General features: G+C 41.9%; 1 protein-coding gene across 1 annotated transcript in view; it reads right to left on the bottom strand.

Moving 5' to 3' along the window:
- Window positions 1-6,729, bottom strand: part of UBE2D2 (ubiquitin conjugating enzyme E2 D2) — a 43,009-nt gene extending 36,280 nt beyond the window's left edge. The window contains exon 1 of the mRNA XM_052642430.1: window positions 6,297-6,729. Within this exon, the coding sequence (XP_052498390.1) occupies window positions 6,297-6,320 (24 nt within the window). The 5' untranslated portion in view covers window positions 6,321-6,729. The remainder of the gene's footprint in view (window positions 1-6,296) is intronic.
- Between the last annotated feature and the right edge of the window lie 7,149 nt (window positions 6,730-13,878).

The raw sequence follows: 13,878 nt of genomic DNA, 5'->3' as shown, positions 1-13,878 counted from the left end.
TATTGCAAAACATGCAATTTTAATTCTTTCTTTTGCTGCAGCGCACCTGTTTAAAACAAATGTTCACATAATACTGTAATGAAAACAACACAGAGTAACACATCTTTTTTTGGCCACACTATGCGGCTTGTGGGATCTTAGGTCCCTATCCTGTGATTGAACCCAGGTGAAAGTGGGTGTGAAATGAGCAGTGAAATTGAGGGGTCCTAATCACTGGACCACAGGGAATTCTCAAGAGTAACACATTTAATGCAGCATCTGATGATGATCCCTTTTATTTTCTTAAAATACTATTCTTAGTTGTTACTTTACAGCAAAATGACAGTGAACAATATTTCCTCAATGTATTTTTTGTGTGCTGTCAATTTTAATCCAAGTATACATTATTTCATGAACTCTTATTTGCATCCATCAATAATATTAATTTAAAATTATTCTTAAAAAGTTAGGAAACACTAACTTTATTAGAACACTAGGTATGCAGAAGGAGGAAACAGTTCATCAGAAGCCGAGGGAAATGAGTAATAATCACATCAACTGTGGCAGAAATTAAATAAAAACTGAGGTATCCATTGAATCTGGCAATAAAGTAATCATCAGTGACCTTAGTGAACAGTTCCAAAACAGTGAATAGACACTATTCTGTCAAGAATTTTGGCAATGAAATGTCAGAGATGGAAGAGATAAAGAAGAGGAAGGAAAGGAATCAGCTCTAGTTGGGGAGAGGAGGTTAAAAGCTTTTTTTGTTGTTTTTCTTAAGATGAGGAAAGTCTTAGGTTAAGTTTGGATACTGAGGGGAGTCAAAGAGAGAACTGGGAGAGCAGGGACAATTACTAGACAGCAAGGACCTGGCAAAAGAATAGGATGAATAGCAAAAGTTAGCTTACAATGGGAAAAGCAGAGCTTCTCAGAGACAACAGGGAAGAAGAGTGATGGCTAAGGTACATTTGGAGCAATGGTTGGCTCCCTGGTCAAGATTGAATGCATCTGAATCCTGGCTCTTCACATCATAGCCATATAATCACAGGCAAGTTTGTTTACTTCTCCAAGCCTCCATTTTCTCTTCTAACCCGAGAACAGAATTCTCACAGGGTTGTTCAGAAGACTCAGTCATTCTGATACACACTGAGTACTCTGAAGATTGTAGCTGTGAGGTCTGGTTTTTCTTTTTTCTTTTTAAAGTCTTCAAAGGAAATTTGAAAGGATTCACGCAGATTTCTATTTTCTCTACAGAATAGGTAATTGGGTCACCTACTGAGATTAAAACAGAGTGTTTAAGGAGGTAGGACAGTGATTCTTAGTCTTTTGGAGAGATTAAAAAACCCATTTGACTATGATGAAGGATATACGGAGGACAGGACACCCAAAATTTGCATAGTTTCTTATTTTTCTGCTTTATGGGAATTAAAACACTAAAAAACAAAACAAAAACAGCATTGTTTTAAGGGAATTCATAGACACCTCTCCAACAATAAAAAGAGATGCTGAAGGTAAAATCTTCTGGTTCCAGAGCATAAATACTCAATTATTTGAACAAAAGAAAAAATTGCATTCCCTGGGATTACACCCCTAATGACTGTGTAAGGGTACAGTGCCTGCCAGAAAAGACACTGAGCAGCCAAGAAATCCAGGTTCTTAATCCAGCCCTACTAAGTCACATGGCCTTTTTAGGCCGCAGCTCTGAGATGTGATGCAGAGCTAAAATTTTATGATTCTATTACTTGAAATCGTACTTGATTGTGTATACTGAACAAGAAACGGTACTTTATTTTTCTATGTCATATTTTTAACATGATTTTGAAGGTTAGCCTGGGAACCTGACCACCAAAACTTTATTTCTACAGAAAAAACAAGTGTGCTCCTTCAATTTTGGGTTGAGGCTGCAAAGGTTGCTGACAGCATCAAGCATGAGTCAGGTATTCCTATCCTGAGAACTGCCTAGGATATTTTAGCAGCCTTCTCTCTCTGGACTAAAATATCCAGAATTGGACTTTGTCAAAACTTCCTCCTTGTCAGTCAGCAGTACAGTAATACACTTTGGGAGACTTTAAACACCCACACACCCACCCCACTTTGGGAGACTTACACAAACACACACACACACACCCCTAGATTTATGAAGTTAATGACGGCTGTTTAAATTATATTTAAATAGCAACCCAAACAAGCCAAAGAAAGTTTCTCAACTCAACAAACCTTTGTGAAGCAAAGAATCATTTCTAAAGGAAAAAAAAAAAATCTTCCCAGAGATTTCAAAAAGCTTATCTTTTGGAGTAAGAAGGGATGTCTGCTTTCCAATATATAACTAATTCAGTCATCTTCTGTCAACCACTTATTAAAGTTATTACTAAACTTATTATTAAAGTTCCAAATACTCCACAAGACTATTTGCTAATTTGTTTCATCATTTTGACTGGAATAAACTGAATCCTTACCTCTGATAAGATTAATGTATCATATCACACTTCTATTTTAAAATAATCTTAAAACTAGTACTATTATGATATTACAACTCCCTTCCCATATCCTTAAAATTCATCCTTTGGTAACTGGCAATCGTAGATATTTTGAAAGTATGTAGTCTACAGAAAGATGATTCGTAACATGAAACAGATTACAATGAAGAGTAAGTTGTAAGCATCTGCCTGGGATCAATGTATCTACTAAACTGGTTTTTCCTACAACCATAACCATACAAAACTTCACTGAAGAAGTTAATTAAAAGTTTACCCCCAAAATTACTTAACTGTGCCTATTTATATAAAGCAATACTTCCAAACTTTGAAAAAGGCAGAAAGTATGGTTCAAATGATTTAATCCTTATGCTCCTGGTTACTTGCTGAACCTCAATCTTTTGTTAATTTTAGCTCATACATTAAACTGGTACCTACCAATCTAACAAAAAAAGTATGGAGGTGTCTTTTGGTTTTACTGTCCTTGTTTTTAATTTGAATTGGTTGCCAAAACTCTGGTTTTGTGGCTTCCCTCAAAAAAAATAAAAATAAAAAAAAATCTGGTAACTTTGGGCACAGATCCTGGCAACAGCAACATTTGGAGGGAGCCGAATAGCAGCTGCCCTCTTCTAAAAGCACGTGCAATTTCTAGTTCCCTCCAATTCCCTTTGCTCACTTTGATTACCTGCCTAGCCATCAGAGTTTGAAATTTTATTTTACTGGAAAATTGACTGACTGGGCTTTTCAAGAAATTTAAGACACTTTAATCATAGAAATACAGTAAATCAAGTGATAGTCCTGGTATTAAAGCTATGTATACCAAATGTTAATTATATCTAGCAGGACACCATTAAAATGTACAAGCCACTATTATTGTTAAGGGCTTTTAGTATCCTAACTTTGGTCTGTCTTCAATTCCTCATGATATTTAGTCTTTTACTCTTCCTCAAAATAAAGAAATTTACCCTGTATTTCAACACTGTGGCACTGTAATAGCACAAAAAAGCCTGCTGCACTGTATAACAAAAGTAAAGAAGAAAAACAGGAAGCAAGTTTAAAAAAAAGGTCTCTGATCAGTCAAACAGACCACACAGTTCACAAAACACATGAAGCCCTCTTCACTCAGAGCCTACTGGATCTTATTTTAGACATAATTTTAATAAGCTCAGTGATCTGGTTTCCCAGCCCACAACAGATGAGACGCAGCCAACTGGAAAAAGGCTGGGGGTGGTGCTGCTAGAGGCAGACACTCAAAGCATCAAAATCAAAGCCGAAGACCCATAATGTCAGCAGAAAACCTCAAAATGTAGCAGGCTGGGGCCATTTGGTGTAGATACAAACAATACCAAAGTAACCCAAACCCTGCATGGAACCATAATGGATGTTCAAAATGAAAATTCTTTGGTAAACTCTGTTAAAGCATATACGATCTTAAAGTTTCTATCAAAATAAGGTCCATCAAGAGCTTTTTCCAAAAAAGTCATGGCATTTAAAGGACTGTGAGATTCACACAACACTATTACCCTGTCAGTGAAACACAAGACACAGAATTCCTGAAGCTGCCTTGGTCAAAAGTATTTGTTCTTAATAAAATTTTATTATAACCCAGATGCAGTAGTTCATGCTATCCAAAGTTGAGAAGTATTTAAACAGAACTACTTTCTCAGAGAGTAGTAACTGGGAAGATTCAACACTAAGACCAATTATGTAAACCAAGTCTGTCTTTGGGGGACTGCAAGGCAGATACTACTAGGGCTGAGGGTGAGATACGACTGCTCTTACCCATATCTAGGTTAAGTCTGTATTCAATTTAAAATTAGTGTTATACAAAGTGCTTGCGGGGAAAAAAAATCTTCATTTTATTTTCACAATATTATTGACTAGTATGTACACCAAAAATTAAGTTTGTTTTTCAAATCCCTGGCAGTCTAAGTTGAGCCATACTTTGAGGACAGTTCTAGGTTATAAATCAGGTGAAAAAAGGTTAATACTGAGTTTTAAAAGTTCAAATAATCATGGTATACACTTGATTTTTCTTACTAAAATTTTAATAAAGGTATCTTTTAGAGGAAATCTAGCAAACATGCAGTATCTCAAAAGAAGGCAAGGAAGACGATTAAAATGCATGTTTTGAGTGCTATTTCCTTCTCTAAAAAAACCTCCATATCACTGAGAGTAGAGATTAAAGGCTCTATCTCTTGATCTGTAAGTGATCGCACATTATATTTATTCTTCTTCAGGTTTTAAAGGTGCACAATCTTCTCCAAGTATAATCTCAAGCTAATAACTTCTCAATTAGTCCTTAAGAATCTATTAACTCCTTAAAGCCTTAAAAATGCTATTATTTACTTGCATAATTTGTCCTCAGTGTGCTCCTGCCCCTTAAAAGGATTCAAGAGATCTCTACTTAAGGATGAGCTTCTTTTAACAAATAACCTGCTTCACTTTAGTACAAGATTTACTGTCTAAAGTCTGCCCTTTTTCATTTGATAGAAATCAAAGTCAAAAGAAGTTGGTGAGGATCTAACCTAATTTACAATAACCACTGGGATTAATTCCACAGGAAAGGTCTTTGATCAAGAATAAAACCAGGACCAACTGCTGAGCTGAAGTGTTTAAACTGACCAAATCTCCATTTTCACGGAGTTTAATGCAAGGTGAAAATTAGTTCTCTTCCCCCTTGCATCTCCATCCCATCCTAGAGAATGGATCCCAGGATCTACTACTTACTGCCTAAAGCTTTAGTACAGCCTCTCCAAGTAGCCAAGTCAAACACGAAACAAATCATCAGTGCCGCTTCCCCCCTCTAAATAAAAAAGGTAGTGAGAAATAATAGGTTATAATAAGAGAGGGAAGCGAAAAAACCCTAAATTTTAAGCGAAGTCCATAATCTAGAAGCAATATTAGAAAAACCTCCGTAGAGACAACTACAGATAACCCTTCATTTTAAAGGGCAAAGAAATCTCATCTAATGGAAAAACCTAGCAAAATCCCTTCTACATTAAAAGGATCTCCCAGAAAACATCACCTAATTTAAGCGTTAAAACCCATTTTGCGAAGAGAATGTAAAAGGAAACTTTGTGAAATTCTCTCCAGTGGTTTTCAAATGTTCAGGTTTCTACCTCTACCCTTGACAATACCCTTTCTATTAAATCCACTCCTGCAAACTGAAGTATGTTTGTGACTACATTTGGCAACCTCATGGAATAAAATGCTTCTCCCTCCACTTCCCTCCTTCCTCATAAAAGTCATGCTTATTTCCTCAACTTCCTACTTAGTTTCTGGACGAGCAGAGTGGACGGAAGCGTGTGGCCGCTAAACGGCAAGCGAACTCAAGAAATATTTCTGAATCGGACAAAAAGGTTTCCTCATACGGGCCCCAAGCTCAAGGAGTTCTGCGGGTGAACCTAGGCAGGTGGGGATAGGGAGTGCACAGGCGGAGATGGGGCACAGAGCCCTTTCGACCTCCGTCGATGGGGCCTCCCAACGCCCCAGTTCCAGCACCCCCTCCTGGCACAGCCGGACAATGGCCCTCTGGCACAGCAGTCCCAAGCCGGGGAGAGGCCCTGGGACTCCATACCACGCGGGGCCTAGAAAGGAGGCCGGGAAGGAACGTTGAACCGGCGAGCATACCTCCGGCCTAAGTGCGGGCAGCGCGCCGGGGCCTCTACGGGCGCCATCACTGGGAGTAGGGTGTGAAGGCCGCCCGGCCGGGCCATCGCCAGCAGCCCGGTCCGAAGAAGCCGGGAGTCCGGCGGAGAAGACGGCGGGAAGTGCAGGCCGCAGCCAGCTCGGCCGACCCGCCTAGCTGCCCGAACACACAGCCGATCCCTGGCCGCTTACCTTGTGGATTCTCTTCAGAGCCATCGTGGGAGGTGGGTGGCGGCGGCCCCGGGGCGGGGACGGGGGCAGGGGAGGGACGGGGAAGGGGCGAGGGGGCGCGAGGCCGCCTCGGTGATTGCGGATCGGCCGGAGAAGATGGGGAGTTCGCGAGCGCGGGTCGGGCAGGACGGACTTAGGGCCGGGGCCAACTCGGCTCCTGAGCCTGCCGCAGCGGTCACCGCATCACCCGGCGGCGGCCCCTTTATGCGCTGCCGCCCGAGCCGCCGCCGCCGTCGCCGCCGCCGCCGCCACCGCGGTAGCTGCCTCTTCCTTCTAGGCTCAGCGCCGCCTCCTCAGCCGCCGCGGATCCCTCCGCCGGGGAGCAAGAGCTCAGGCCTCGGGCTCGGCCGGCGGCTCTGGGTAGGACAGCCAGAGGGACTGCCTGCTGCAGGTGGACCGAGGGACGCGCGGGCGGGCGGCGCCGCCGGGGTGGGGCAGCCGGAGCACGGGGTGGGCCCAGGCCGAGGGGCAGGTCGGGAGAGCGGGGATTGGCGGGCCGGGGGAAGGGAGGGCCGGGCCGCGCCGGCGGCGGAGGGATACGGGCCGCCCCTGTGAGTACCTCACGCGCCGTCGCTGTCGCCGCCGCGGCCGGCGAGAGGATGACGCCGCGAAGCGCAGAGAGGAGGTCTCGCGAGACCTGTGGCGCGGGTCGCAGAGGTTTGCCGGTAGTGGTCCTTGATCGCCTTGCCTGTGGGCTCTCAGCTTTCATTCGCGTGATACATGAGATAAATAAAAGTTTAAAAGCGAATGTTTTCCATATCACTCGACCGTCCCCATAGCATAAACCGACCGGGGAAGAGCACGTAGGGCCATAGGAGGAAAGAACTTGTCCAAGGTCACACAGCTCCACAGTGGCATAGCTTGGGACTTCCCTCAAGTCGAGTTCAGTTCAGTTCAGTCGCTCAGTCGTGCCCGACTCTTTGTGACCCCATGAATCGCAGCACGCCAGGCCTCCCTGTCCATCACTAACTGCCGGAGTTCACTCAGACTCACGTCCATCGAGTCCGTGATGCCATCCAGCCATCTCATCCTGGGTCGTCTCCTTCTCCTCCTGCCCCCAATCCCTCCCAGCATCACAGACTTTTCCAATGAGTCAACTCTTCGCATGAGGTGGCCAAAGTACTGGAGTTTCAGCTTTAGCATCATTCCTTCCAAAGAAATCCCAGGGCTGATCTTCAGAATGGACTGGTTGGATCTCCTTACAGTCCAAGGGACTCTGAAGAGTCTTCTCCAACACCACAGTTCAAAAGCATCAATTCTTCCGCGCTCAGCCTTCCTCACAGTCCAACTCTCACATCCATACATGACCACAGGAAAAACCATAGCCTTAGTCAGCAAAGTAATGTCTCTGCTTTTGAATATGCTATCTAGGTTGGTCATAACTTTTGTTCCAAGGAGTAAGCGTCTTTTAATTTCATGGCTGCAGTCACCATCTGCAGTGATTTTGGAGCCCAAAAAAATAAAGTCAGCCCCTGTTGCCACTGTTTCCCCATCTATTTCCCATGAAGTGATGGGACCGGATGCCATGATCTTCCTTTTCTGAATGTTGAGCTTTAAGCCAACTTTTTCACTCTCCACTTTCACTTTCATCAAGAGGCTTTTGAGTTCCTCTTCACTTTCTGCCATAAGGGTGGTGTCATTGCATATCTGAGGTTATTGATATTTCTCCCGGCAATCTTGATTCCAGCTTGTGTTTCTTCCAGTCCAGCGTTTCTCATGATGTCCTCTGCATATAAGTTAAATAAGCAGGGTGACAATATACAGCCTTGACGTACTCCTTTTCCTATTTGGAACCAGTCTGTTGTTCCATGTCCAGTTCTAACTGTTGCTTCCTGACCTGCATATAGGTTTCTCAAGAGGCAGGTCAGGTGGTCTGGTATTCCCAACTCTTTCAGAATTTTCCACAGTTTATTGTGACCCACACAGTCAAAGGCTTTGGCGTAGTCAATAAAGCAGAAATAGATGTTTTTCTGGAACTCTTGCTTTTTCGATACCTTAGCAAAAAACTTGCACAATGTGTGGCCCAATAATTAAAACCAACTTTGCTTTCAGCTCATCATCAAAAGCAAGCTTAGAAAACCTATTCTGGATAGCACTGAAACATGTAAATTATCATCTGTGAAACAGATCACAAGTGCAAGTTTGATGCATGAGACAGGGTGCTCAGGGCTGGTGCATTGGGATGACCCTGAGGGATGGGATGGGGAGGGAGGTGGGAGGGGCATTCAGGATGGGGAACACGTGTACACCCATGGCTGATTCAGGTCAATGTATAGCAAAACCCACTACAATATTGTAATTAGCCTCCAATTAAAAAAAAAAAAAGAAAACCTATTCTGGGGTTACTTTTAAAAGATGAGGCAAAAAGTGAGTTCACTGAGCAACTACTCTGTGTGGAGCCCTGCAACCAGGACCAGAGAAATATAAGGCTGACTGGTTTTATAAGGCCTGGTCTGGGAGGTGCTTTTTACCTGGTTGAGGACCCTGAAGACACAAAGAATAATAAGTAATACTCTTCTGGGCAGTGATGCCTACATTCCCAAGTCTCCCCCAGGGTTTCCTGATTCTAAATCTGTTCTTTCCTCTGTCTGGAAGGCACCTTAAAGATCACTGATTAAGAGAGGAGAAACTGGAGCCCCTAAGGAAAAGGATCTTTCTAAAAGTCATGCCATAAGTCAGCCGCAAAATTTGTAATGCCTAACCTTCTGAATACAGGTTGGACCCATAAGGCAGGGCCACCATGGATTCAGTGTCAAAGGAGGGCAAAGCGATGTCCAATAGCCCAGGATGGATAGGTTTTAGGTTGGAGGTGGAGAGGAAGATTCCAAAGTCCTAAATCTTTTCTTCCTAAGAACTGTAATGGGACAGGTACAAAAATGCTCATTGGTCACATTTTTAAAACTTTTTCTCAACAATAATTTGTATTAAAAAAATGTACATTTTTCATTGCAAGAAATATAGATAAGGAAATAAGCAATACAGGTAAGCAAAAGGAAGGAAATAAAAGTCTAGGGCTTCCCTTGTGGCTCAGACGGTAAAGCATCTGCCAGCAATGCAGGAGACCCGGGTTTAATTCCTGGGTCGGGAAGCTCCCCTGGAGAAGGAAATGACAATCCACTCCAGCACTCTTGCCTGGAAAATCCCATGGACGGAGGAGCCTGATAGGCTACAGTCCATGGGGTCTCAAAGAGTTGGACACCACTTCACTTTCGCTTTCACTTTCACTTTCATACTCCCATCATCCAACAAGTAACCATTTGTGACATTTGGTTTCTGTCCTTTCTGTGTTTTCCCATTATATATAAATATATATTTTTCTTTGAAAATGTAGGATCATGCCATTATACTATTTCGTCATATACCTGTTTAAAAAAAATATGGACTTAAGGTGTACAACATGTTGATTTGATATACATAAACATAATGGCATGATTACAGTCACGACAGTTAACTTCTCTATTCATTTTGTGTGTGTGCAGTGAAAGCACCTAAAATTTTGGTAATTTACTTTTAAAAAAATATCTATTTTAATTGGAGGATAATTCCTGTACAATATTGTGTTAGTTTCTGCCATTTATCCACATGATATCATCATAGGTATGTATATGTCCCCTCCCTCCTAAACCTCCCTCCCACCTCCTACCCCATCCCACTCTAGGTTGTCAGGTAACTTACTTTTAAAATAAACAATATATGGCGAATCTTCCTGTGTCAAGACATATTTTTATTATATTTTAATGGTTGTATATTCAATCATAAATGTACCATATATAATTATCACATTTCGGGGGATATTTAAGTTGTTTTAATATTTTTACTATTAAAAATATTACTATATGGAGTTTCCCTGGTGATCCAGTGGCTAAGACTCCATGCTCCCAAAGTGGGGAGCCCTGGTTCGATTTCTGCTCAAGGAACTAGATTCTGCCATGCTACAACTAAGAGTTCATATGCTGCAACTAAGAACTGATGCAATCAAATCAATAAATAAATATTAACAATGGAACAACAGACTGGTTCAAAACTGGGAAAGGAGTACATCAAGGTTGTATATTGTCACCCTGCTTATTTAACTTATATACAGAGTACATCATGCAAAATGCCAGGGTGGATGAATCACAAGCTGAAATTGAGATTGCTGGGAGAAATATCAACAACTTCAGATATGCAGATGATACCACCCTAATGGCAGAAACCAAAGAGGAACTAAAGAGCATCTTAATGAAGACGAAAGAGGAGAATGAAAAAGCTGGCTTAAAACTCAACACTCAAAAACCTAAGATCATGGCATCTGGTCCCATCACTTCATGGCAAACAGATGGGGGAAAAATGGAAACCGTGACAGACGTTATTTTCTTGGGCTCCAAAATCACTGTGGATAGTGACTGCAGCCATGAAATTAATAAATGCTTGCTCCTTGGGAGAAAAGGTATGACAAACCTAGACAGCTTATTAAAAAGCAGAGACATCAGGACTTCCCTGGTGGTCCAGTGATTACGATCTGCCTGCCAGTGCAGGGGACTCAGGTTTGATCCCTGGTCCAGGAAGGTCACATATGCGACAAGGCAGCTGGGCCCGCATGACCTGCATGCCCTAGAGTCCATGTACCTTAACTGGAGAGTAGTCCCTGCTCTCAGCAACTGGAGAAACCCCTCACACAGCAATGAAGACCCAGAACAGCCATAAATAATAAAACAAACAGAAGATATTAAGAAGAGGTGGCAAGAATACTCAGAACTATACAAAAAAGACCTTCATGACCCAGATAACCATGATGGTGTGATCACTCACCTAGAGCCAGACATCGTGGAGTGTGAAGTCAAGTGGGCCTTAGGAACCATCACTATAAACAAAGCTAGTGGAGGTAATGGAATTCCAGCTGAGCTATTTCGAATCCTGAAAGATGATGCTGTAAAAGTGTTGCACTCAATATGCCAGCAAATTTGGAAAACTCAGCAGTGGCCACAGGACTGGAAAAGGTCAGTTTTCATTCCTATCCCAGAGAAAGGCAATGCCAAAGAATGCTCAAACTACTGCACAATTGTACTCATCTTACACCCTAGTAGAGTAATGCTCAAAATTCTCCAAGCCAGGATTCAACAGTATGTGAACCATGAACTTCCAGATGTTCACTGGTTTTAGAAAAGGCAGAGGAACCAGAGATCAAATTGCCAGCATCTGCTGGATCATCAAAAAAGCAAGAGAGTTCCAGAAAAACATCTGCTTCATTAACTATGCCAAAGCCTTTGACTGTGTGGATCATAACAAATTGTGGAAAATTCTTAAAGAAATGGGAGAACCAGACCACCTGACCTGCCTCCTAAGAAATCTGTATGTAGGTCAAAAAGAAACAGTTAGAACTGGACATGTAACACCAGACTGGTTCCAAATCGGGAAAGGAGTATGTCAAGGCTGTATATTGTCACCCTGTTTATTTAATTTATATGCAGAATACATCATGAGAAACACTGGGCTGGATGAAGCCCAAGCTGGAATCAAGATTGCTGGGAAAAATATCAATAACCTCAGATGACACCACCATTTGTTATTGTTATCAGATGACATAAATAACCTCAGATGCAGATGACACCACCGTTATGGCACAAAGCAAAGAAGAACTGAAGAGCCTCTTGATGAAAGTGAAAGAGGAGAGTGAAAAAGTTGGCTTAAAACTCAACATTCAGAAAACTAAGATCATGGCATCTGGTCTCATCACTTCATGACAAATAGATGGGAAACAGTAGAAACAGTGGAAACAGTGAGATACTTTTATTTTGGAGGGCTTTTATTTGGGGGGCATATTGAGTGCAGCACTTTCACAGCATCATCAAGGTCTGTCTAGTCAAGGCTATGGTTTTTCCCGCAGTCATGTATGGATGTGAAAGTTGGACCATAAAGAAAGCTGAGCACTGAAGGATTGATGCCTTTGAACTGTGGTGTTGGAGAAGACTCTTGAGAGTCCCTTGGACAGATCCAACCAGTCCATCCTAACGGAAATGAGTCCCGAATATTCATTGGAAGGACTGATGCTGAAGCTGAAACTCCAATACTTTGGCCACCTAATGCAAAGAACTGACTCATTAGAAAAGACCCTGATACTGGGAAAGGTTGAAGGCAGGAGGAGAAGGGACGACAGAGGATGAGATGGTTGGATGATATCATGGACTCAATGGACATGAGTTTGAGTAAACTCTGGGAGTTGGTGAGGGACAGGGAGGCCTGGCATGGTGCAGTCCATAGGGTCACAAAGAATTGGACACGACTGAGCGACCGAGCTGAACTGAACTGAAATATAAAAATATATTTTTTAAAAAAGTAGACCTTTGGCGGCAAAGGTCTGTTTAGTAAGCTATGGTGTTTCCAGTAGTCATGTACGAATGTCACAGTTGGACCAGGAAGAAGGCTGAGCACCAAAGAATTGACTCTGATGCCGGGAAAGATCAAGGGCAAGAGGAGAAGGGGATGACAGAGGATGAGATGTGGGATGGCACCACTGAATCAATGGACATGAGTCTGAGAAAACTCTGGGAGATGGTGAAGGACAGGGAAGCCTGGCATGCTGCAGTCCATGGCGTGGAAAAGAGTCAGACATGATTTAGTGACTGAATAGCAACAAAAATATTGCTATAGTGTGTATTCTGTAGTTAATCTTTGTACATCTCTGAGGGCTTTTGGGTATAAATTCCTAGAAATGAAATTGCTCTGTCAAAGACTAATCAGATTTTTACATCTAAGTTCATGAGGGATAAGAATTTATAATTTTCTTTTCTCGTAGTATCTTTGTCAAGTTTTCATATCAAAGTTATCCTGGCCTCATAAAATAAGTTGGAAAGTGTTCCTTCCTCTGTGTTTCGAAAGAGTTTGTGTAGGATTGTTATTTTTTTCTTCGTTAAATAAATATTTGATAGAATTCACCAGTGAAGCCATCTAACCCTGGAGTTTTCTTTGCAGGAGGAGTTTGATAATAAGTTAACTTCTTTAATATGTATGGGGCTATTTAGATTTTTTTTCTTCTTGTGTCCATTGTTTTTCAAGGAACTTGTTCACTTCATTTAAGTTGTCCAATTCATTAGAATAAATTAACTCATACTACCTGTAGAAGAAAAATTTCCTACTCCAGGGGATCTTCCTGACCCAGGGATCGAATCTTGTCTTTTGTGTCTCCTGCATTGGCAGGCAAAATCTTTACCGCTAGTGCCATCTGGGAAGTCCTAACAGTTATATAGTATTTGTTACTTATTTGTTTTTCCAATAGTGTGTAGAGATCACACAATATAGATAATGGGTGTGCTATAGGAAGAGAATAACATCTGTGTTTGGTGATTTCTGAGATAGGATTATGAGGGACTTTTGCTTTCTAAGTCTAACATTTCTGAAATGTTGAAAGTTTTATACTGAGCATGTGTTATTCTTATATAAAGAAAAGAAGTTTTAAAATCTATAACATGAAATAGCAAAAATTGGATACAGTCTAACTATTCACTAATTAAGAAAGGTTAATTAGAATACTAAATTCATACTACAGGATACTATGCTACCATGA

This window comes from Budorcas taxicolor, chromosome 7, assembly GCF_023091745.1.
Source record: "Budorcas taxicolor isolate Tak-1 chromosome 7, Takin1.1, whole genome shotgun sequence".
Taxonomy (NCBI): domain Eukaryota; kingdom Metazoa; phylum Chordata; class Mammalia; order Artiodactyla; family Bovidae; genus Budorcas; species Budorcas taxicolor.
This window is presented reverse-complemented; position numbering and strand designations above follow the sequence as displayed.